We start from the raw sequence: 26,354 nt of genomic DNA, 5'->3' as shown, positions 1-26,354 counted from the left end.
TGGTTTTTTGGGATTGGCTAACTTCACTTAGCATTACCTTCTCTAACTCCATCCATTTACCTGCAAACAATTTTATATATAACTATAACACACAAATTAGAAGGAAGATCAATAAAGTAGAGGAATGGGATCAGGGTAAGGGAGGAAGGTACAGAAGGATATAATACTAGGGATTGAAATGGAGAAAACATTGTCAATATGTCAATCCCACTATTATATGTGACTACAATGTGTTTATTTGTTTGTTTGTTTGTTTGTTTGTTTGTTTGTTTGTTTGTTTGAAGTAGAGGCAATATCTTTATTTTGTTTTTTTTAATGTGGTGCTGAAGATTGAACCCAGTGCCTCATGCATGGTAGGCGAAGTGCTCTACCTCTGAGCCACAACCTCAGACATCTGGAGTCAAAGGGTTAGAGTGGAACTGAGAGTCTACAGTCTACCTTCTGTGTCCTTTCAAGATTTGAGCTCAGTATTGTGTCTATGCTAGGTATATTCTTTCAGGATATGTATCTTTGAGTGATTGCCTCCAGAATTTTGGCATTCTAGGTGATATGACATTTTGCCTGTTCCTAGAAATTTATAGCTGTGAAGACTTTGAGAAACATCTACAGAGGGAGATGGGTTGCCCCTAGGCTACCTCAGGAGATTTCTCCTATTTCCTTTAGGCAGAAACGTAGTATGGGACTGACCTTGGCTGAAAGTGAGCTGACTAAACTTGATGCAGAGCGAGACAAGGACCGGGTAATTTTGGAGAAGGAGCGGGCATGTGCAGAACAGATCGTTGCCAAAATTGAAGAAGTGTTGTAAGTAATAGAAGTATATGTGGAAAAGTTAATATTGCTTGAAATACTCCAGACAAATTTAAAAGGGCAGTCAGTGTATAAGAGGAAGTGTTTATTTTGTTATAAAACTTCAAAAACTATGATTTTTTCCCCGACATTTCATTTTAGAAAAAGTTCTTAGATTGTGAATGTAGCTCATTGGTAGAGGATTTGCCTGGGATGTGCAGGATCTTGATTTGATCCCCAACCCTCCCCCCCCACCCCACCCCTACCACGCGCGCGTGCGCGCGCGCGCACACACACACACACACACACACACACACACACCACACACAGTTCTTGCATTTTTTTTCCTGGAATTTCTAATCGGTGATCCAAACCAAGTGAATACTTTCATTGATTTTAACTCACAGACTTTGGAAATATTTCTTATGGTAAAACATGTACAATTAATGAGTGCAAAAATGGTAGAATTCCTTTGGGGATTAGGGTTCTCTTGATATTTTACTCTAGATGACGTTTATTCTGTTAGATGTCCGTGATATGGTTTATTTATCTCTTCTGATTTATATGTGCATGGGTCTCTCTGCCATCCTTTGTTTAATCTCATTTACTATTCTCTCCATAGTTCTGTTCTTTTTCTATACTGGTGGGGTACAAAGCGTTTGGTTTTGTTCTGTTGTTTCAGGTGTCTTAAGTTCAAAAGCAAAATTTTAATTAAACTTATATGTTTTATTTTTAAACATTTGTACTTTTAGGTTGACTGCTCAGGCTGTAGAAGAAGAAAAGAGGTAACATAATTGTTCTGACTCCCCCACCCCAAGAATTTTAAGAAAAAAGGAAACTTTCTTTTCTCCTATGAGCCTTAAATTACAATTGATTTCTTTTTTTTTCTTTTCTTTTTTAAAGAGAGAGGGAGAGAAAGAGAGAGAATTTTAATATTTATTTTTTAGTTATCGGCGGACACAACATCTTTGTTTGTATGTGGTGCTGAGGATCGAACCCGGGCCGCACGCATGCCAGGCGAGCGTGCTACCGCTTGAGCCACATCCCCAGCCCCACAATTGATTTCTTTTAACTTAAAAATGTACTGTGGTTTCCCCCTGGTGGCCTTGTGTTATATTTGATTAATATTCTAGTGATATATGAGTAGAATCTTTGTGTGCAGTGAATAAATCCTAAGTTTTTTTTTTCTTTTTGCTTAATTAATTTTAATAATTCCATTGTTGGGTTGGAGTTTTGGAAATCATTTGATGTCTTTATTCTTACTGATACTCCGTTCTCAGAAGTCTTTTTTTAATTTAATTCTCCAGTTCCACAATGCAGTATGTTATTCTCATGTATATGAAGCATTTGGGAGTAAAAGTGAAAGAACCTCGAAATCTGGAGCACAAGCGGGGTCGGATTGGATTCCTTCCAAAAATCAAGGTGAGACTTGGGAGGCTGAGGCAGGAGGAACACAGGTGTACGGTCAGCTTCAGCAACATAGCAAGGACCTAACTAAGCAACTTAGTGGGACCTTGTCTCAAAATAAAAAATAAAAAGGGCTCAGTGGTTAAGCACCCCTGGGTTTAATCCCTAACACACACACACACACACACACACACAACACACAAAGATGAAAACTGGAATGATAAAAAAGTGATCAGGGCTCAGTACTCCTTTACATTTGTTGCACTGTTTTCTTGCCTTTTAATATTTGCTAAATCAGCATATTAGCACTAGGCATAACAATAGGTAGATATGGTCCCTATTGTCAAGAAATTAGTGATAAAGATATGTAAGCTTATTATTAATTAGTGTGAAACATGAAAATAGCAGTTTATACAGAGCGCCTTCCCCAAATGTTATTGCCTTATACTTTTAGGGTACCTGTAATAGTTTGTAATCACTTGTGTTTTGTTTCATGTTGCCAGATTTTAAAACTGTATGAGGTCAAAGACTTTTCTCGTTATTATATCCCCAGCTTTTATCATAGTGCTTTCACATTATAAAATTGTTGGATGGATGAATGAATTGTTTAGAACAAACTCCTGGTAAATGTGTAAATTCACCCAGTTAATAATAAGCTCCTGGTAAAACTACCCTTTTATTTCCTAAAATTATTATCTCTAAAGGGCTTGAAAAGACATCTTGAAGTTGAGGTATCCATAATACTATGTACCAGCCTCTGAAAAGTGTTTGTGTGTGTGTGTGTGTTTGTAGTAGCCGTTAGAATTACATTTTGTGTTCAAAAGCAGCAAAAGAAATCTTCTATAAGGTTTCTCTTATCTCTTTGATTATATCTCAACTCTAGCAAAGTATGAAGAAAGATAGAGAAGGCGAAGAAAAAGGGAAGCGAAGAGGATTCCCTAGCATTCTAGGACCCCCAAGGAGACCAAGTCGTCATGACAATAGTGCAAGTACGTTGAAGTTTGAAATGCTGTGTTCCCTCCATTCCATTCAGTGTTTACATCAGAGACTCATTGGCTAGAATGGGTAGCTGGAGGAAGGTGTTCTTGAGATGATGTCACTGAACTTCCAACATAGTTCATTTCCCTTCAGTGCTATTTCTAATCTTAGTACCCCTATGTTGTTGGGTAATTGTCATAAGCATCTTTAATGGCAGTATTCTGTTAGATGTCCATGATATGATTTTACTTATCTCTTCTGATTTTGTTTGCATTCAAGTTTTGTTTGTTAAATTTAAAAAACAATATGTGCATGGATCTCTCTGCCATACTTTGTTTAGTCTTGTTTACTACTCTCTTTGTAGTTCTGTTTCTTTACCTTTTCATTGTGCTTTATTTTCTGATCTCCTTCTACCTCAGTCCCTGGCCTAGTAGAGAGAGATCAGACCACTAAAGAGGGTTGCAGGAGAATTAGGGATAGTGATACTCTGGGAAGAGCAACTGGATCATGTAGTGCTTCCTGTCTTGGACAGTACCACATTTGAAATTACTGGCATGCTGGAGATAGAAGTGGAGTTGTGGAACAGTGATACCGAGTGTCCTCCATGATGTGGAATTCTCACTGAAATGCCAGTAGTGCCCTGATTGAGAAATACTGAGAGGAGATTGAGGACCTGGAGGTTTCCACAGATGCTGTCGTGATTTCCAAGGAATACAGAGGAAGTTTTCGGAATTTAGAAAGATGTTAGGATGTACAATGCTGTGGATGATAACCTGAGTGCCTGCAACTCACATAGTGATGCATGTGAATAAGGATAATGGACAGAATAGGGATAATTTTGTATGGTCTGAGGCATATTGTGATAATGAAGTTGTGAGTATTAGGAAAAAAGTGGAATGGGGCTTGCTAAGCATCACAGAGATTAAGGGCTTCTTTTTCATTCTTAACAAATGATACAGCTACATGTCTACCTATCTGTGTCTCTCAGCATCCCCACCCCACATCGCACTCTCATCTCCTTTACTCATGATCCTTCTTCTGCCACATCCTCTTACCTTCAGATTTTACCTTCTCACTCCCTTTTCTGTTCATCCTCCATCTCCTTATTTCCCTCCTCCATCTTCCTCGCCCTTTCTCTTGTTGCCCACCTCTCTTTCTTTCCCTTCCACTTCCTTCTTTATTTTTCTCTGTGCTTTGCTCTGTATAATAATTTATTTTATGTTTTTCTAGGGCTCATATTCCAGGCATTTTTTTCCTGGATATTTTTATTTCCTCTTTTTTAAAATTGTTTAGCAACACAGATTATTAACTATCATTTTCTGTTCAGTTGGCAGGGCCATGGAACTACAGAAGCCACGCCATCCTAAGCATTTATCCACACCTTCATCTGTGAGTCCGGAACCCCAGGACTCTGCTAAGGTGCGGCCATGTGGCTTAGCAAATGAAGGAACAGACACTGGATACCTTCCTGCCAATTCCATGTCCTCTGTGGCTTCAGGGTCCACTCTTTCCCAAGAAGGAGGGAAAGAGAATGATATAGGTGAGCCAGTGCTATAGTTCAGCTTAACTTGGTGTCAAGATTTTTAAACAAATATACTAATTGTACAGTGGAGAGACGGATTCTTTTAATCAGGACTGAGTCCCCGTTTAATTTGATTTTAACATTTTAATATTCTCTAACCCATGACAAATTTATGCTGAATGATAATTTGTAGTTCCCATTCATCCAAAAAAAAAAAAAAAACAAAAAACAAAAAACTGAGCTCTCTGTCAGACATTAGCTTTGTACCAGAAGTCAGCATACAATACAATAATTATAGGCAGATGCTTGCCCAATGCAGCTAGTTATATGGGGGAAATAGTCAAGGAAGTGAAAAATTCAGATTGTGCCAAGTCTAAGAAAGAAAGGTAAGAGAGGAATAGAGGGAACTGGGCAGTAGTTAGAGGCAGACATGGGGGATGGGATATTCTAAAGAAGACTTTAAAAATCTGAGACCCTGGAAATTTTTTAAAATGTTTAATGAGAAGCCTGCAGGGAAAAGAGATTGCCTATGTGAAAGAGAGTATAAGCAAGAGAACAAAGTTTCAAGATGGCAAGAAGAGATGAGGTGTTGAGTATATATAAAGGGCAAGGTTACTAGCTGAAGGCGAGGTTTTAGTTAGATGGACAAGGGGATTTGAAAAGAAGGAAAAAAGTAATTGCAGGAGAAAATTAGGAAAGCAACTTATTACCATATTTCTTTATACTTGTTGTAATGAAGGATTTCTTAAGCAAGCGAGCTGGGAGACCAGCTGGTTTTATTTGGAGAAGGGAATGCCCATCTATACTAGTGTTTCTTAAGGCTGTTCCATTTCTGATGATGACATGATCAAGGATGAGACTGTGGGAGTGGTCAGTAAGATATCATAGAGGAGGTTACTAGGATGAAGAAGGCAAAGAACCAAGGAGCCAGGAGTTTGAATAGCTTAATATACATATATTTGGAGGTCACCTAGTGTGATTTGAGCATGGAAAAGAGAAGTATGAGCCAGCAGCCAAATGTTTAGGGCTGCTAGATGATTGTTGTGAGGAGGGAGAACATCTGATAATATCCAGAGAGTGAGTACTTCAGTGGTGCAAATAATTTTACAAGAAGGCAGCAAGATAATAATCTAAAAGTCACGTAGGGAAAAGGAAGGCTATTCATCATATCTCCACCTTGAAGTACACAGTGGAAGACAGAAACATTAGTTTTTGAAAGGATTGGGGCAGTAAACAGTTTTCTATTTAAGGCAAGGAAGTGTGAGGGTAACATTTGGAGAGCTGTTGGGATTTTGTCAGGTATGGATATCTGAAGGTGTTAGATTGAGTGTATTCATATTTCATGGCTTCCATGACTCATTGAAATAAAAAAATAGTAGGAAAGATAGTAAAAATCATAAAGGGAAAGATAGTAGAGGAAGGGATTATGTTTTTAACAAATATTTGAGAAATTGAAAGTGGACAAGACTGTTCTAAGGGATAAAACAACGTAAAGGAAGTCAGAACCTATAATTTGTTTAAGGAATCCAATGTAGAAGCCATTCTATCCATTGAAGCCCTGGGAAGACTTTGGGCTCAGAGTTAGTGTGTGTAATGGAGTACATAAGTAAGAAATAGAGCTGCAGTGATGAATACACTGAATAATAATAATAATAATGTAATCAAAACAACTATATCAGCACCTTCTGACCCCTTTTAGTAGTCTGTTATTTATGGACAAGAAGAGACTCAGTGAGCTCTTTTTCAAAGAAATTGGGTGAATTATGTAGGGAGAGTTACATTTTTCATGGAGTTGATGCCCTGGAATTCCAACATTTGGGCACCTGTAAAGCCAGATAATAGGGTTGCCAGTGACACACCCTGCTTTGGGCCCTCAACTAGAATAGAGCTGTTTCCATACAGCAGCAAAAGAAAGCCAGATAAGCTGCTTGGTCTTTCATTCTTAAATATGAATATCACTATTCACTCTTGGAAAAATCTGCATATGAGAGTCAAGACCTAGTATAATATATAATACCAGATACATTAAACAATGGCACAAAGAAAGAATACAAACCAAATAGGAAAACTGCCCCTAGAAAGAAAATATACTTTTTGGTGATAGACAAGAACTTTTAAAAATACTTCTAAATTAAGTAGTATATTTCGAGACATTAAAGAAGTTATCAAATCTATAATGCAAGAAAAGGATTCTATGAAAAAAGGAGAGACAAGCTGAACCTGGGCCCATAATCTCAGTGATTCAAGAGACTCAGGAAAGAGGATCACAGTTCATGGCCAACTTTAACAATTTAGTGAGACTTTGTCTCTGAATAAAAAGTTAAAAGGGTTGGGAATGTAGCTTAGTGGATTGTACCCCTGGGTTCAATCCCCAGTACTCCCCATCCAAAAAATACTAATATAACCGTTAAATACAGTACAATGACTATTGCATAGTCATGAATCACTGTGTGATAAATTACTCCAAACCTTGATGGCTTAACACAAAATTCTTTATTATCTCACCTTTTTGGTGAGTGAAAAATGTGACAGCAGCTTAGCTGGGTGGTTTTGGCATCTGGTCTCTTTAAAGGATGAGACCCCCTTCTTAATGTCTCAGCTCCTCACCACATGGATTTCTCCAAAGAGCTGCTTTAGTGTTCCATGACGTAGTAGCTGATTTTCCCCAGAATGATCTGATAGAGAGGACAAGAAGAAAGCCGACAATCTTAACAACTTAGTCTATTGGTACACACTGCTACTTCTGCAAGTTAGACCCAAGTCCTTGAATCTGGCCCATACTTTAGGAGAGAGGAAGCAAGATCTACTCCTGAAGGGAGGATTATCAAAGCGTTTGTGGATGTATTTTCAAACCACCACAGCTTCCAATATTTAAAGTAGAAAACAAGTTATAGAAAATAACTATAACAGTCTTATACATAAGCAAGTTAAGATGGCTAGGCTATCACTAGACAATGTTATCTTTTGGGACCATTGTATTTATGGTCCATTATTGGTTGAAATGTTATGTGGCACGTGATTGTATGTAATGAGTGATTTAAAAAAAATCTATACCTAAAATGTCCTCAGAAATATCAGTGCACCAAGAATAAATGCTAAAAGCTTTTAAGACAAAGGAAATGGTGATTATGCTGCTTTACATTTCTTATAACACTGCTAGGACACAAAAGAGAAATTCCTTCAACTTACTGAAAGAAAACAGTTCAGACTTTTAATTTTACCCCCACCTAAACTTTCCATCAAATACGAGGAAAGGATAAAGACATTTCTAGATGTGTAAGGATCCAAAGTTTAAGCAAAATGCATCTTTAACATTATTTGAGACTTCTTAACTCTACAAATCCCCTTGTCCATCTAACTGAAACCTCGCCTTCAGCTAGTAACCTTGCCCTTTATACACATTCAATACCTCATCTCTTTTTGCCGTCTTGAAACTTTGTTCTATTGCTTATACTTTCTGCCACATTGTCAATCTGTTTTCTCTGCTGGCTTCTCATGAAACATTTTAAAAAATCTCCAGGGTCTCAGATTTTTAAAGTCTTCACTTTCAATGTCTAACTTCTGTTTTTTTCAGGATCAAAACAAGTTGGAGAAACACCAGCATCTGGAGACTCATTGGATGGCACACCTCGTACTCCCAATACCATCTTTGATTTCCCACCTCCTGCATTAGACCAAGTGCAGGAGGAGGAGTTTGAAGTAGAAAGGTAATTCGAAAGAAGATCTGAAAAAGTTTAGGGCATTGCTTAAAGTTTTTTGAATTATATTCTACTTGTGTACTATCTAGCATTTTTCCTTATATAGAACTAGCACTTGTTGGTAGTAAATATTAGATAGGTACTGAAATTTTTCTTTTGTTCATTTTACATTAAATACATCCTATTTCTGAGAGAATTGTTTATCTAGCCATTGGAGTTTGACCCAGTTTTCAGTATCTTTGATATGAACTCCTTGATATCCATTATTTTTTTTTTTCAGGTTGACTCTTTTTTTTTTTTTTTTATAACAGTACTATTTATTCAAAAAACTAGAAATTAGCCAAATGTTCAGCAACATAGAATGAATAAAGACATTCTCTTTCTGATATGTGGTCACAAAATAGAATGACATAGAGCAAGGAAAATGAAAGATTGACAGCTATGAGCAACCATGTGAATGAGTCTCACACACTGTATTGAATAAAAGAAACTTAGACATGAAAAAATTATACTGTATCATTATAATATGTAGAGCTCAAAAATAGGCAAAATGAATCTGTGGTGTTAAATGCTTTACTTTGGGGGCACAGGGAGTTCCAACAAGTGGAAGGAGGTGAAAAGGGAACTTCTATTTGCTGGTAGTATTCAGTTTGTTGACTAGCTGCTGTTTATACAAAAAAGTAGTCCAATTTGTGAAAATTCATTATTCTGTATATTTATAATTTATGCATTTTTTATAAAAAGTTGGAAAAAGATTAGAAGGATCTATTCCAAAATGCTAACAGTAAATATATCTGGTTGGTAGGAACATGGATTTTTCTAAAAAGTTTTTTGACATATTCATATATATACCAACTTATAATAATCAGGTCTTGTTATTTCAGTCTGAATAAAGTATTATTAAAATGCTTAAAAATGAATTAAGTCTAATCAATTATTATAATTTTGGATAAAAGGAAATAAATATTAAAATTGGAATTGTAACTACCACAAGAATTTTCTATATAATTGTAGTATTCCTTCGAGTACCAATCCCTTGTAAAAATGTTATGTATTTTCTGGATTCAAAATTGCATGTCATGTTGACTCTATTCTCCACTGTTTTAGAGTGATGGAACATGGGACACCAAAGCCCTTTAGAAAGTAAGTAAATCTTAAGTAGCTTTGAATAAAGGCACATTTTAAGAAATAGAGTTTTTCCCCCCTAAAGTTCCAATCTTAAAGGAAAAGAAGCCCTGTACACAAATCTGTTAAATTGTATAAAGTTTTTAATATGCACATATAATTCGAAAGATATACATTAAGGTGTATATAACATTTATAAGCTGTTTTGTAGAACAGGAAGATATTTTAGGCTTTTTGATCAATTGTAGAAATCTGACTGATTACCGTAATCTTAAGACTTGTGTAGCTTCACATTATCCACTTGAAGTCCTCAAACAGAATTTATTATTTTTCTTTGTTAGGTTTGACAGCATAGCCTTTGGAGAAAGTCAAAGTGAGGATGAACAATTTGAAAATGACCTAGAGACAGATCCACCCAACTGGCAGCAGCTTGTTAGTAGAGAAGTGTTATTGGGACTCAAACCTTCTGAGATCAAAAGACAGGAAGTGATTAATGGTGAGTTTAATTGTTTTTGTCATTCATGTATATTGAGTTTTATCAGAATAAAGCAAATCCCTCAACCCTGGAGTGTGTTTCAGTTTCTCTTACCCCTTTGTTTTAAACAAAGATGGAATTAAATTAGATAAATGATCCTTTAACGCTTCAACTCAAAAAATGCAAATGGTATTATAATTCTTATTGATAACTTAATAGGAAATAATGTTTAACCTTCAAGATATTCAGGATTCATAGCCTTATAGTTTAGAGTTGATGAATCATTGAGATACTTATCCCATCACTTTACTTTCAGATTAAATTATTTTTTATGCAGAAATTATAAATAGGAAGCTAAAAAGCCCAATGGGATTAGTTGAGTTAATTAAGATTATATAGCCTATGGGCTCGGGATGTGACTCAAGTGGTAGCACGCTTGCCTAGCATGTGTGAGGCACTGGGTTTGATCCTCAGCACCACATAAAAATAAAATAAAGATATTGTGTCCATCTAAAACTAAAAAATAAATATTAAAAAAAAGATCATATAGCCCATAAGTGAAAAGGGGAAAACTAGGATCTATGTCCTTTCGAACCCTGGTTCAGCATTCTTTAGTTACTCCAACATGTTTGTGACAGATATGTGGCATGAATGCTGTATCCTTATCCCTAGAATGTCATTTGAATAAATACCCTCCCTGTCTCTGACAACATTACAACATAGTGAAGTTACAGTCTAGTTCCATAAATGAGAGTTTATAGGAAAATTAGATAGCCAAAAGTACTGTTATTTCTGAAGAAGGCTCAAGTTAAAGGCTATATGGTATTGAGGCTTTCAGTTTTCTAATATTGTCATTTTGATATGTAGATATTATAAATGGAAGAGTAGGGTATACTTAACTTTTAAGTACAAAATTGTTTTGAAGGATATTTTTCATTTGTTCACATTTAACTCAGAATCACTATGTTGGAGAATTTCATGGAATCAAAGTGATTTGCTAAGTAAATGCTAAATATTATTTAACTCATTTGCTACCTAATTCCAGCTAAAAGGCTCTATTTAGTCCCATGGAATTATTCTAAGTGAGGAAATAACTCATATTTCCCTTCCCCTCCCCCATTTCTTTCCTTTTTTTTTTTTTTTTGCTTAGAATTGTTCTACACCGAGAGAGCTCATGTTCGAACATTGAAGGTTCTTGATCAAGTATTCTATCAGCGAGTATCCAGAGAAGGAATTCTTTCACCTTCAGAACTACGAAAGATTTTTTCAAACTTGGAAGATATTCTTCAACTTCATGGTAAGAGAAACTGACTTGATCTTTGCCCCTACATTCCAATAGAGAAAAGATTGGAAGTCTATATGGCAGTTCTTTGGCGCTTTTATATAATTTCATGTAATTTTGTAAATGTATCCATGTTAGCATTTCTGAAGTTATATATGAGCACATAATGTAAATGAAGAAATGATGGAACTTTGACTAGATCCTTTTGCCCTACAGTCATCAAGCTTTGTATATGAAGTGTTATCATAGGGCTTCAGGTCTAAAGTCAGCACTTAAGCTTAAAAACATGAATGGTCAAAATTACCCTTAAACATTTCTTATCAATTTCAATATAAAAGGTTTTGAACATATGTGTCCCATGTCCTAATACATGTAGAAGTAGTTTTGTAAATAGCAATACACACAGTATGGAATCCCATAGTATGATAAATTTTAGGCATTGCTTTATTGTATTGTTACTTGATACACATTTTGTAAATATACAGAAATTCAACCTGTGTCTTTCCCTGTTTGAATAATCTACTTTTATAGATAGTAGTAGGATATTCCTAGTAGGATATTCTGTTCTTTGTAGGTTACTATTTCTCTAAATTTCCAATCTCTCCTTGTCAAGAATATTATCACTTCCCACCAACACCTATCAACCAAATTGATATTCTTTACAACTTTTTGGGTAATGTTAGGTCCAATCAGAATGCATTGATAACTTTAGGCCTGATTACATCTGTTGCCTATAAACAGGACACATTTTGAAAGGAACAGTAAGCACAATCAGCACTGTTGATACTTAAGTTCTTTTTGAGCATGATTATGAAGATGAAGTCCTGAGGTTAAATGATGTTTGATGCTACTGCACTATATTTAATATACTAGTTTCTAAAAATGTTGTTTGATGCTTTAACAGTAAAAACACTGTTCAGACACTGTTTTACAGTCTCTGGATGCATAAGCGTATGCTCAGATTTTTGTTTACAGAGATTAGAAGGAGTTGTGCTATTCTGAAAATTTTGTTTTTGAAAACTTAGCTATCAATCAAAATTTTTAGATTGTGTATTAAACTTTTTTAGGTTGTGTACTAAATTTTTTTTTTTAATTTTTATTTAAATTTTTCTTTTCTTTAGTTGGGCTGAATGAACAAATGAAGGCTGTTCGAAAGAGGAATGAGACCTCTGTTATTGATCACATTGGGGAAGATCTGTTGACCTGGGTAAGGAAATTTTTTAATGTTTTTATAGACATTTGATGATAAGATTCAAGGTCAAGTCTTTCTAAATATGCAAACCCATCCAGTTTGCAAAGTTAATGAAAAGCTGAAAAGGGTTTAGAGTGTGGATATTCTTGATTAATATGTACTAATCAGTGCTCAAACTAAGTGCTATATTTTATTGAAATAAATATACTGGTCCTTTGTGTTTTAAAAACTGGTAAAATGGTTCTTAAATAATTTATATCCTTGTCAAGAGGTAATTCCATCTGAAAAATTAATTTTCAGGGCTTTGGAGTTATTGCACATTGAAAAATATTGTCACACACACACACACAAAAATAATTTAAGTGGTACAGAATTTTAGCCATCTTCTGTTGTTCAGATCTTGAAATTGTACTCTGAGACAATTGTATATCCATGATTGCTCTCACAATAGTAGAAAAGTGAAAATTACTTAATTTTATGAATAGTATGAGGAAGGAGTCCAAAGGCTGTAGTAGTTTTTTTGTCGAATTCCATCTTTCTAACTCTGTGAATATATACTGTACAGTGCTGTGAAAGGAGCTAGTGGCAATCAAAACATACATGTCTCCTGCCTTCACAGAACTTAAGTTATTTAATACAAGATGAGTACAAAAAAAGGGGGAAAAACATTTCCCATGGGAATGTATAGCAGAGGGACCTAAACTTGAACGTATTGAAAACCTTCTTGAGGAAGGCATTTGATTTAAACTTTTTAAAAAATTTTTTAATTTACATATGACAGCGGAATGCATTACAATTCTTATTACACACATAGAGCACAATTTTTCATATCACAGTATATTCACACCAATTCGTGTCTTTATACTTGTACTTTGGATAATAATGGTCATCACATCTCACCATCATCACTATGTAGTTAAGGCTGTGAATTACAATAAAGTCTGTGATTTAGTTCTCAAATTTTAACATAGACTGAATAAGAATGTTGTGTGTGTGTGTGTGTGTGTGTGTGTGTGTGTGTGTATGTGTATGGTTCTTGAGGAAATGCCATGAGATTTTAGTAATTCTAAAATTGTAACTTTTAAAAAGATTAGAGAATAGAAAGCTAACTAAAACAATGTTTATCTTACTGCTTTCTTGGTGGTGAGAAATGGCTCAGAGTCTCGTAATCTATTAAAAGACCTCTTTTTTAATCACTTGACTCAGAACAGGAGCTACAAATCCTAATCCAGTTTTACCTTGCACTTTCCATCTTAGACACATGTTAGAATTATTGTTATTAAGGATATTTAATTTCTTTGAACAATTCAACTTATTCTATGGCTACCCTGTGATAATGTGACTCATTCCCCCCCCCCCCCTTTTTGGTGTGTTATTGGGAACTGAACCCAGGGCACTCTACCATTGAGTTATCTGCTTGGGATATCCCCAGCCCTTTTTATATTTTGATACAGAGTAAATTGCCTAGGATGGTCTCAAACTTGCATTCCTCCTGTTGTAACCTCCTTAGTAACTGGAATTGTAGGGTGTGCCATTATGCCCAGCTTCATCTTGTTTCTTGATCTCAGTGTAGGCAATGAAAATTATAACTGAGTGGTTTCACTGTATACTATTAACTTGAAACAGAAAATCAACAATTTTATAAGACCATCATTTCATTTTATAGTATCACAGAGTATAGCATCATTTCTATGTCAAACTTTGATTAAAAGGTTGTAAGGTGTATGGATTTAAGATATTGCACCATGATTCCCAAGCAGATTCATTGGCATCTCCTATAAATAAGGTTTAAGACCTAGTGTCAAGTGATGTTTATTATTAATAAGATACACATGTGCAATTGATCATCTTATCACAGCCCATTAGAATGCATAAATCTGTATGGCAAAAGAAAATAGAGAAATATATGAACAAAGAGCGACAAAAAAGTTATTTTAGAACATATAAAAAGAAGTGTATTTTTGGCCATTATAGTATATCTATTAAAAGTTGAGTTAAAACAGAATGCAATAATCATTTTGATTTATTAATGGTTACATAACGAAGGTTCATTTGGGGGAAAGCAGTGGTCAGAAATTCTAAAAGCAAAAATCATAAACAGACCTTTAGATTTGGATTTTTTTTTTTTTAAATCAGTGCTGGGGACTCAACCCATAGCCTTACACATGCTGAGAATATGCTCTGTTACTGAGCTATGCTCCTAGTCTCTTCCTGCAATTTCTTTTTTTAATTTTAATTTTTAAATTTTGACTCAGGGTCTTGCTAAGTTGATTAGGACCTTGCTAAGTTGCTGATGCTGGTATTACAGGTGTGCACTACTCCACCCAGTTCTGCTGTTTTTTGAAAATAATTTTGGAGAGTCTGGTTTTTTTTTTTTGTTTGTTTTGTTTTTTAATTTTTTTTTCCGAGAGAGAGAGAGAGAGAATTTTTTTAATATTTATTTTTCAGTTTTCAGAGGACACAACATCTTTGTTTGTAGGTGGTGCTGAGGATCCGAACCTCGGCCGCACGCATGCCAGGGGAGCGTGCTACCATTTGAGCCACATCCCCAGCACTGAGTTACTTAGAGCCTTGCTAAGTTGCTGAAACTGGCTTTGAACTTATTTAAAGAATTATTTGTTTGACTTGTAAGAACACCCTATTAATGAAATACTTGTTAAATGTTTCATCAAATTTTAAAATTCTAAACTGGGTGTGGTGGTGCACACCTGTAATCCCAGCATCTTGGGAGGCCAAGGCAGGAGGATGAGTTCAAAGCCAGTTTCAGCAACTTAGCAAGGCTCTCAGTGAGACCCTGTCTCTAAATAAAATACAAAAAAGGGCTGGGGATGTGGCTCAGTGGTTAAACGCCCCTGGATTCAATCCTCAGTACCAATAATAATAATAATCATTTAGAATTCTGTCATATATAACAAATTTACAAATTAAAAATATTGATTAAAAGGCATAATTTTTCACAAGAGGTTCATAAGCTCATAGCTTCCCCTGCCCCAACAAAGCCAACTCTAGCCTCTGCACAAATGTAGCAGTATTAATTTAATCTCTACGCTGCTTTTAGTCATAGCGTATTTCATAGTTAGTAGGAAAACAAGCTAGTGTCCTAAGGATTTGTTTCCTGGAGCAGTAAAAATATAATTCTTGTAAAGGTGTCAGGGTCTGTGAAAATGAAATTTTAATCTGAGTCTCCAGGCATTTTGTGTCTTGTATTCTCCAAATGTCACCCTCCCTCCCTTTTTTTAAAGTCAAGTAACAATTTTATTTTTAATAAAATGAAATTTAAGATGAAAACATCATAATGGGCAAAAGATGGACATTGTGTATTTGTACTGCACATAAATGTCTAGTTCTGTAAGGATAAGGATTATCTATTGTATTTGTCCAAATTTCTGTCCTTTCCATTGTTCTCTGATCCTTCTTGATGCTCCATGATTAGTTTCTTGTTTGAAGACCTTTACTATTCTTTAAGGGTAAGTCTGATAGAAGCTAATTATTTTAGTTTCCATTCATCTGAGAATGTCTAAATTTCTTCATTTCTGAAGGTTAGCTTCAATAGATATGCAATGCATGTTTAACAGTTCTTTTCCTTGAAGTTGACAGCACTTGAAAAATATTCTATTTCCTTTTTGCCTTCATCAAATGTCACTTTTCTATCTGATTTAGTAGTGGTGTGGGCTGAAAGGTAACAAGTTATGATAAGTTACCAGCAAGAAAACACTGATGTCAGATCAGAAAAGGCCTGGATGTGTCAGGGTCAGAACTTCCCTAATGGAGAGCTATTGATACTGCACATAATATCTAGTTCTATATTTGTTGTCAATTGAGAATACATTCTACTAGAATGTTGAAAGGATCATGGTTGTCTCTTATTTTGCATGGCCTTGTATAAGCTCTGTATGTCATTCTCTATTGTTTTCTTTGCATTCTTGGTACAGTTCAGTGGACCAGGAGAGGAAAAGTTGAAACATGCTGCTGCTACGTTTTGCAGTAATCAACCTTTCGCTCTGGAAATGATCAAGTCTCGTCAGAAAAAGGACTCTCGATTCCAGACATTTGTGCAAGTGAGTTGAAGGAAAATAATGCAAGTTTTTAACAATTACCAAATAAACTTGGAGAATCCTGACTTAGACTGTCTTTTACAGGATTACATTTTTTTTAACATTTAAAATAACAGTATTAATCTCTTCAATTATTTGAAGCATAAAAATGATTTTGGAATGATGAACAAAAAAAAAATATATGTCAGGATTAAAATACTTGATGTAGAAATCCACATTACCATAGAGATTTTATCAGGAATTCATCCATATATATATTATTAAAAGAATATTGTTAAAACATTAAAATGGGCTTATATCAGATCCAAGGAAGACTGTAACAGCAGTCATACACACTGGGGTAGGTGTTTACATTGGTATAGATAAGAGTTGATAACTACAGCCCATAGGTAAATTATCCAGCCTTGTGCCTATTTTTAAAAATAAAGTTTAATTGGAACACAGTTGTATTTATTTTGTATTGTATAATATGCATTAAGTGACCACTTAATGCAAATTTATTGTCTCACAGCTTTTGTTGTTTAGGAATATGACCACAATTTAGCTAGATCCTGTTTTCAGGGTTTTACCATCTGAAATCAAAATGTTAGCTAGAGCCACAGTTCTCATCTAAGACTTGGGAATCTCTTCTAAGCTCACTGGTTGTTCGAATTCATTTCCTTAAAAATGAATAACTGAGGTCCTTGCCTTCCTATTAGTTGTTGGCTAGGGAGCAGTCTCCTATAGAATGTTTCTCTTTGTCATATGATCCCCAGTTTACAGCTACAGATAGATGTTTGTTTTTTTCCAGACTATTAGGAATGGAGATCTCTGACCCAGGTTTCTTTTCAAGTCTTTTCTGATTAAGTCAGACCCACCTGGGGGTAATCTCCTTTGTGATTAACTCACAGGCAACTGATAGTAAGCTAATCATAGGAATGATATACCTCTTTATTCATGGATTTCATCCACTCAGTGGGATGGGATTATGCAGAGTGTGTCCACCAAAATGTGGAAATCTTGGAGTCCATCTTAAAGATTTTATTTTTGTTGTTGTTGTACTACATAAAGGAATGTTCTTTCATTTATAAATTGTCTGTGGCTGCTTTTTTTGCTAAAACAGCAGAGTCAAGTAATTTTAAGAGAGACTGACCTTCAAAACCTAAATATTTACTAACTGGCACGTTACTGAATGTTTGTAGACTTCTGATATAGATAAGCTGGCATGTCCAGACTGGTGATCCATTGTGTCTACTTGGAATGGCAGATAACAAAGAAGTTAACCAACTTTTAATAGGAATGACAGTCAGGAAAGTGTACTTACATCTTTTGAATAGGTGAACATAAAGCAGTTTTAACACAGGAAGGTAATTGTTAGTTGATTGTGGATGCTGTCAGTTAGTGCTTAAACAGATAGCAGAAACCATTGATAACAGGCTTTCTTTCCCCTATGTGAGATTAGAGGAGAAAGCAGAATCGTAGTGTGGCAATGATGTGTCTTTTTATTTTTTGTCTTGATTTAATAACCAGAATGTTATAGGTACTTATGTGGTACAATGTACTGCCTAATAAGAGTATATATTCATTTATTTCTTTTAATTTTAGGATGCTGAGAGTAATCCACTTTGTCGTCGTCTTCAGCTGAAAGATATCATTCCCACCCAAATGCAGAGGCTTACTAAATACCCACTTCTTTTGGATAACATTGCCAAATACACAGGTACAGCATTCTCCCTGAAATAAAGAAAAAAAAAAAAAAGCCAAGAACAACAACAAAAAAAAGAAAGAAAGAAAAAGAATATGTTCTGCTATGTAATCTCTCACAGCATCCTGATGCTTGGAGTTGGATTTTCTAAAAAAAAAAAAATCTAATCCAGTCTTCTTTAGACTGTTGGATTTAATGTATCCATTAGTAGCTATAATGAGAGTTTGGCAAACTGTGGGGATTATGGTCCAAATCAGGCACACTGCCTATTTTTACAAATAAAGTTTTATTAAACACAGGCTTACCTATCTGTTTATATACTGTCTCTGCCAGCTTTTATATTGCAATAGCAGTGTTGACTAGTTGCAAGAGAGGCCATTTAGTCTGTAAAGTATAAAACAATTATCTGATTGTTTATAGAAAAAGTTTGTCTATCCTCATTCGAGCATATATATTTGTTTGAAGAACATCTATATTGGGTTGAAGAGATATTTTGTATCTATATATGTAGTTCTACTAAGTTAAACCAATGTGCTATCATTCCAGCTCCTGTTTTGAAACATGAAGTGAATCTGAGTTTCTCAGTTTAGCTTTAGGCTCTTATACTTTTTTAAATTAATATTTGTGCAATCTAATTCCTATTTCTATATCTGAGAATTTGCATAATTGAGAAACATTCGTACCCGTTAATTTTTATACCTTATTATATCTGTTCAGTATAGCTGGACCATTGTTTAGAGGACTATAATTCTGAATGTTCTGATTTTGGTATCCCTTAGGCAAAATGAAGCCTCAGCACATTTTGGTGAACTTTATCTTCTATTTTAATGATATAAACATTGTAATTGATTTTCTTTCTTTAGATATAATCTCAAATTCAAAGAAACTTGTTTTGGAATTTTTTTGAGTTGTGTTACTTAAAATATATTGCTTTAACAGGGCCACTGGACATAATTATATAGGCTCTGCACTATGAAATTCCAGGGGGAAAAGAGGGTCCTGTTTATATAGCTTACAAAGTGAGTTGAGACCTTCCCCCTGTAGTGTGTAATATTGTGATCATTATATTTTATGTAATACATAATTTCTGAATTTAGGGTTCTATATTATGGTTTCTTTTTAAAGATGAAAACTTATGTTTTAAAGTACTGACATCAAGTGTTTTCCCAAAAGATCTAAAATTGGCATACTATATAAAGCAACATAGCCACATCAATGTTTATAGCAGCACAATTCACAATACCCAAATTATGGAATTTACCCAGTTGAACCCATCAATAGATGAATGGATTAAGAAATTATGGTGTGTGTGTATGTATGTATATATATATATATATATATATATATATATATATATATATATGATGAAGTTCTATTCAGAAGTTCTATTCATTCTTAAAAAGAATGATATCATGGTGTTCACTGGTAAATGGATGGAAATGGAGAATATCGAGCCAAGTGAAATAAGCCAAATTCAGAAACTTAAAGGTGGAATGTTTTATCTCATATGCGGAAGCTAGAGTAAAATAAAGGAAATGGGGAGGGAAGGATAAGATTATATAAGGAACCAGTCAAATGCATTAATTAATAGAAAATCTAAAGGAAGTCTAGTGTAGTAGAGGCAGATGGGGAAGGAACAGAAGGGAAAAGGGTGGAGGAAGGGGGATCATGAACTGAAATTGACTTCATGCATGTATGAGTTTTTTGGGATGAACCCAACTACTATTACAATCATAAAGCTCTATTTAAAAAAAATCCAAATTGTATGCCACTTGCAAGCCTATATTTATAAATTTGAGAGAGTACAATAAAGAAAACTATTTAAGAAATAGATTCTGATTTCTTTATCAAAAAGGGTTTTAAATAATGAGTTAAATATACAATTTGTTTAGGCTGTATTTTTTACACTATGTATGTTGATATGTAGTAATTCTTGAACCAGGTTAAAATAATAAATTATTTCAATACTGTAAAATTTTTCATCTGAATATATCTAGTTTTTTGTTAGAAAACTTCAAATAAAAAAATTCTTGGTCACAATAAAAATAAATAAAGTATTGTTATCAGAGTTCTCACCTATTCAAAGACTATCCAAATTGAGATTCTGCCATACATTTTAACCTAGCATAAAAATATTTAGGGTCTTAGTATGTTCTTATGAACTGTTGAAATAAGATGAAATCTCATGTATATATTTATATATTTTTTTCTTTTTTTAATTTTTCCTATTTTACATTCCGAATTTCTTCTCCATATTTAGAATGGCCAATGGAAAGAGAGAAGGTGAAGAAAGCTGCTGATCACTGTCGTCAGATCTTAAATTATGTAAATCAGGCTGTCAAGGAGGCAGAAAACAAACAGGTAAAAAGGAAAAGCAAGAAGATAAGGATGGCATTGAAAGAATATTAAATTCACATTACCTAGAATCTGTGAAATAATTGAAATTATCATTACATGATTGATGGGCAAGGACATTTGTTAGCTTTACATCTATACATGTAGTATGTGAGTACAGATTTTTTTTTTTTTTTTAAAGTACTAGAGATTGAACCCAGGAGTGTTTTACCACTGAGCTACATCCCAAGCATTTTTTAAATTTTTTATTTTGAGACATAGTCTTGCTAATTTGCCAAGGATCTTCCAGTGTTGCTGAGGCTGGCCTCAAACTTGTAATTTTTCTTTCTCAGCCTCCTGAGTCACTGGGATTAGAGGCATGTGCCATCACTCCCAGAAGTTCAGATCAACTTGTTATATCAGAGTTGTATTTGACTCTTTTGAACATCTCTTTCTGTTTGTTTATTCATTGTTCTATTCTATGGAACATACACTGTAGGCTGGGAGCAAGTCTAGAGGGATTAAGAAATTGAGCACAATAACTCTCCACATTGAACTTTTATCTAGTAGAATCAAAAGGCATTTAACAGATTATAGTACAAGCATTTTGAGTCAGTATTGGTAACTGTATGAAGGAGAATTTAAGGATACTATCAGTAAGTATCTCACTAGGAGGCCTAACCTTGTTTTGAGATGTTAGAATGACTTTCAGAAAAAGTTCCCTAGAAGAATTGAAGTTTGAAACAAGTTTGGAAGGATGAGTAGAAATGAGTCAAAACAACATGGAAAGGGACAACCTACAGGTATAGAGAGCAAACAATATGTGTGACATACAAAGCAAGTCCAGTCTGTTTGAGTAACAACAGTTAGATCAATATGGATTGTGCCTATAAAGTAGTGAGTGCTATAAAATGAGGTAAGGTAGGCCAGAGGCAAACAACAGAGGGTTCTTTCAACCATGTTAAAGACTTTGATTTTTATTCCAAGAACAATAGGAATTTATTATAGACATGAAGACCCTGGAGGTGTGTAGATTTTTACTGGGAGGTTTCATTCATACTCCTATGTGGAAAGTGGGTTGAAAGAGGTAAGTTTTAAATGAGAGATACAAGTTAGGGGTCTGACCATAGTCCAGAATAACTGATGGTGGCTTAGAGACAGGAATTGGAGGAATATTTAGGAGATGAAATTGGCAGGATTTGGTGATTGATTCAGAGAAAGATTTGAGGAGAGGCTATGTCAAGAATAAACACAGGTTTCTGGCTTGCATATGTGGATGGTCAGGAGGAGTGGAGATAGATCTGAGGAGGTGGAGAGATGCAGTAATTAGTTATCTATGTGGGTCCACCTTTAAGAGGACTATACTGAAGATAAATTTTCAAATTGTGAATATACAGAGGCTAATTGAACCCATGGAAATGAGTGTAATATCTTAGGAGCTAAATATGGTGACAGCTTTGTTGGTGAGACTGTAGAACAACAGTGTAGGTACTTTCTAATGTATTGTTTGGAGGGTAAAAAGATAAAACCTAAGGGAAATTTGGCAATATTTATCTAAATTAAATGCACATACCCTTTGACCCATTTCAAGAGAAATGAAGGTGTATGCCTACGAACAGTCTTACCGGAATGTTTATGGCAGCTTTATTCATAACAACTAAGAATTCATCAGATGGAGAGTGGATAAACCAACTGTGGTGTAGTCATAAAATAGAATACTGCCAGGGGATAAAAAGGAGTGAATCTCACATTATGTTGATTGGAAAGAAACCAGACACAAAGGAATTCTTATATATAAATAACTATTTATATAAACTTCTAAGAGGCCAAATTAATCTATGGTAGGAAAAACATCAGAAATATGGGAATGTGAAGGTTAACTGGGAAGAAGTAGAAGGAAACTTTCTGGGGTGATGGTAATATTTCATATCTTGATAGGAGTTTGAATTGCATGGGTATATGCATTTATCAAATATTATGTAAAGATACACTTAAAATATGTGCACTTCACCTTATTAAATTTTACTTAAAGAACTCTACACAGATATTGAACTTCTGTTTATGAAATGCATGCTGCAGTATTTAGGGGAGGTGTATACTTAGATCTATGATTTTGAAATGCATCCAAAAGACAAAATGGATTGATTTGATAGATACAGGAAGAATTGATAGATAAATATGTGATAAAACAAATGTTAATTGTGGAATGTAGATAGTGGGTATGCAGGTATGCATGACACAATTTCAAACTTTTCTGTGTATTTGGAAATTTCAAAATGCACATAATCTTTGATTCAGTGTTTTTATCTGAAAATTTATCCTGAAGATATATATGCACAAGTGTACAAAGGCATATGTTTAAGGTCTTTCTGTTACAGTATTATTTGTTATTAGAGAAGACTGGTAGTCATCAAAATGCCTGTTAGTAAGAGGTGGTTAAATTATAGTTCATTCAGTTAAATCTTATACATAGTCTTTGAAAAAACACGAGACTTCTCTCTATATATGTGCTAATATGGAACAATCTCCAAAATATATTTCCTATCACCTACCCCTTCTAATACACACACACGAAATACATATATTAATCTGCCAATTGAATGAAGAATACCAGAAAAATAGATGTGTGAATATATTATACTACCACATCTTAAAAGCGTGTGTATACACACATAACACACACGGTTGTATATACATATATTCTCTTTGAATAGGATTTTTCTTAATGACCATCCAAGAAATAGGTATTAGTGCTTTCTTTAGAGACAATTGGGAATAGAGAGAGGGCAAAAGAACAGGGTTGTTTGCCATACTAACCTTCAGAAATTTGTACTATCTGTATGATTTACATATTCAGAAGTATAAGGTAGTTAAAGGCCAATGAGTTTGAAAAGAAGATTGAGAAGGGACAGGCAAGGAGGAGGAAGGAAAACTACTCCTGAATGTTTTTCTGCCAAATGCCTTTCGTATTTAAGAAATTTTATGCAGGTTATTTGAACATAAACTTTATTACACTTTCAAGACAGAGAGTGTTAATAATAGTTGAATATAAATGGTATGTGTTATGTTAATAGAGTATAATAATGCTAAAGCCAAAGAGGTGTTTTAAGAAAGAATGGTTGTTAGTTATGTCTAGTGTTGCAGTGAGCTCAGTTCAACACAGATTAATTATGTCCGCTTGGTATGGAAACAGAGAGGTCATTGATGACCAAAGCAGTAACCTTGGCTCCATCCTGATTTTCAGCGCTTAGAAGATTATCAGCGTCGCCTTGATACCTCCAATCTGAAGTTATCAGAGTACCCAAATGTTGAAGAGCTCAGGGTGAGAGATGGTCTAATCATAATTTTAAAAATAAAATAGAATGTACTAAAGACCTGGCAGGTAATTAACATCTTAGTGGGAATATTCATCACTTGAAGGAGTTCTATATCATAGATTATCTTTATTTATGATTTTATTCTGCCTTTTAAATGTCTTATCTGTATAAGAATTATTTTTGTCTTTAGACCATTTTGTGAAAAACTATAATTTTACATGACAGGAATTGTCAGGAGACTAAGGAACACTAATTATTAGTAATATTACTGTATTCTTTCTCTTTAAAAAAAACACTATTTATTTATTTATTTATAATGGTGCTGGGCACATGCTAGGCAATCACTCACCATTGAGCTACATCCCTGGCCCATTTTATTATGTTCTGTAGCTTGTTTACTACAAGAACTTTCCAGATCATTGAGTAAAGCAGAATAACTTAATTATTTTTCTGTGAAGCTCTTGAAAAACATAAAAACTTGAAACCATTGCAGGAATAATAGTATTTTCTAATTGCACCACTTGTATGTGGACTTTTATACTAATAAACTTTTTAGGCGCGATGAGTCTTTTTTATACCATTTCATTAAGTGGTTGTTTTGGCAGATTCGTTTGGTGACTATTTAAAATAGATTTCTGTGTCACATGTAACAGTTTATCAAGAAGCATGCTAATGTACTTATTCCATTGACTTCCAAAAAGATTTTCCGAGAGCTTCTAATGCTAAAAAATGATTCTCTTACTAAAAAGCTACTGATTTTAGAGTAAGCATGAATAATACTACTTGGACTTTTCATGGTGAATGCTGTGCCTTAAAGCTTTATTTGCAATTAGAACCTTTGAACTCAGAAGCCTCTTATAGATAAGCATGTACATTACCCTCATCCAGTTATTGCAGTTAAGAGATGGATTGGGAATGAGTTGGTTTACTGCTTTTAATTTTGTTATCATAAGCTATTATCTCTTTGGAGTGAGAGTTGAAAGATAATACTCTTGAATGTTTTTCTCCAAGATGCCTTTCCTATTTAAGAGATTTTATGTAGGTTAATTTTTTTTAAAGTTTTTTAAAATTATACTTTAAATTGTTTTGCACAGTGGGGACACACATACGCACACACACACACACACACACACACACACACACAGAGGGTGCAGGGGAGGGAGAGAGAGAGAGAGAGAGATGCAGGTTACTGTAATGTAAACTATTCCATTTTCAAGACAGAGAGCATAATAATAGTTGAATGTAAATGGTATTCATTATATTAAGAATGTTTTGAAAAGAAACTAAATTATACAGAATACCTTCTCATTGAGTGCTTGGAAATAATTTGCGTGTAACTCTCTTTACTTTGGCAGAATTTGGATTTAACAAAAAGGAAGATGATTCATGAAGGACCATTGGTTTGGAAGGTGAATAGAGACAAAAGTATTGGTGAGTCTGATATTATCTGTCAGTTTTGAGAAGAGTGGAAAAAGGAAAAGAATAAGAATTTCATTTTACCAAAGGGAAGAAGAAAGAACCATTTACAATTTTCCCTTAAGAGAGTTAGCAATGCTATTTAGAGGACTTCGATTTGTGTTATTTGTTATATATGTGTGTGTGTGAAATATTCATTTAGGAATGCAGCAGAAAACTTTTTCATGATTCAGTCCCATTTCCATCATTATTGTATTCTAATGAATCTTTATAATCAGCTTTTTTTTAGACCATTACCTCTCAAATTATATGTGGTGAGAGAATATTGTTCTTTAGTTCTTATTGGTTACAGACTCACTTTGGTAAAATACAATAAAAATTAAAAAAAAAAAGAAAGAAAGAAATTATAGGGCTGGGGATATTGTTCAGTGACAGAATGGTTACCTAGCATGAGTAAGGCCCTTGGTTGATCCCCAGCACAGAGAGAAAGGAAGGAAGAGAGGGAGGGAGGAAGGAATACCAATGTCAATTTTCAAATTTATTAGCTTTATCAGAAATAAAATTTCTCAACCAGGTACAGAGGTGCGCACTTATAATCCCAGTGGCTTTAGGAGGCTGAGGCAGGAGGATTGCAAGTTCAAAGTCGGTCTTAGCAACTTAGTGAGGCACTTAGCAACTCAGCAAGACCCTGCCTCTAATAAAATATTTTAAAAGAGCTAAGGATGTGACTCAGTGGTTAAGCACCCCTGGGTTCAATCCCCAGTATGGAGAAAAAAAAAATTTCTCTGTGACATTCTTTTAAAGTTTATTAAACATATCTCAGTTTCTGTACTTATTACCTTTCTACATCTTTATTCTAGATCTGTACACATTGCTGCTGGAGGACATTCTTGTTTTGTTACAAAAACAGGATGATAGGCTGGTGTTAAGGTGTCATAGTAAGATTCTGGCATCTACAGCTGATAGCAAACACACGTTTAGTCCTGTCATTAAGTTGAATACAGTGTTGGTTCGACAAGTGGCAACAGGTGAGTATGTCCACCAAAGGATAGTAACCTCCAGATTAATTGTGAAGTTGCTTCA

At 34.5% G+C, this 26,354-nt stretch overlaps 1 protein-coding gene across 5 annotated transcripts in view; it reads left to right on the top strand.

Annotated features, from left to right (window-relative positions):
* Nucleotides 1-26,354, top strand: part of Arhgef12 (Rho guanine nucleotide exchange factor 12) — a 149,006-nt gene that overhangs the window by 110,668 nt on the left and 11,984 nt on the right. For all 5 annotated transcript variants that reach the window (XM_076846264.2, XM_076846263.2, XM_076846262.2 and 2 more), the window contains 16 exons: nucleotides 664-801; nucleotides 1,539-1,571; nucleotides 2,094-2,208; nucleotides 3,077-3,182; nucleotides 4,499-4,711; nucleotides 8,268-8,400; nucleotides 9,499-9,534; nucleotides 9,858-10,012; nucleotides 11,142-11,288; nucleotides 12,395-12,480; nucleotides 16,398-16,523; nucleotides 18,105-18,219; nucleotides 20,465-20,565; nucleotides 23,783-23,860; nucleotides 25,211-25,286; nucleotides 26,132-26,299. In XM_076846264.2, coding sequence (XP_076702379.1) covers nucleotides 664-801; nucleotides 1,539-1,571; nucleotides 2,094-2,208; nucleotides 3,077-3,182; nucleotides 4,499-4,711; nucleotides 8,268-8,400; nucleotides 9,499-9,534; nucleotides 9,858-10,012; nucleotides 11,142-11,288; nucleotides 12,395-12,480; nucleotides 16,398-16,523; nucleotides 18,105-18,219; nucleotides 20,465-20,565; nucleotides 23,783-23,860; nucleotides 25,211-25,286; nucleotides 26,132-26,299 — 1,826 coding nt within the window. The remainder of the gene's footprint in view (nucleotides 1-663; nucleotides 802-1,538; nucleotides 1,572-2,093; nucleotides 2,209-3,076; nucleotides 3,183-4,498; nucleotides 4,712-8,267; nucleotides 8,401-9,498; nucleotides 9,535-9,857; nucleotides 10,013-11,141; nucleotides 11,289-12,394; nucleotides 12,481-16,397; nucleotides 16,524-18,104; nucleotides 18,220-20,464; nucleotides 20,566-23,782; nucleotides 23,861-25,210; nucleotides 25,287-26,131; nucleotides 26,300-26,354) is intronic.

Source organism: Callospermophilus lateralis, chromosome 2, assembly GCF_048772815.1.
Source record: "Callospermophilus lateralis isolate mCalLat2 chromosome 2, mCalLat2.hap1, whole genome shotgun sequence".
NCBI classification, from domain to species: domain Eukaryota; kingdom Metazoa; phylum Chordata; class Mammalia; order Rodentia; family Sciuridae; genus Callospermophilus; species Callospermophilus lateralis.
This window is presented reverse-complemented; position numbering and strand designations above follow the sequence as displayed.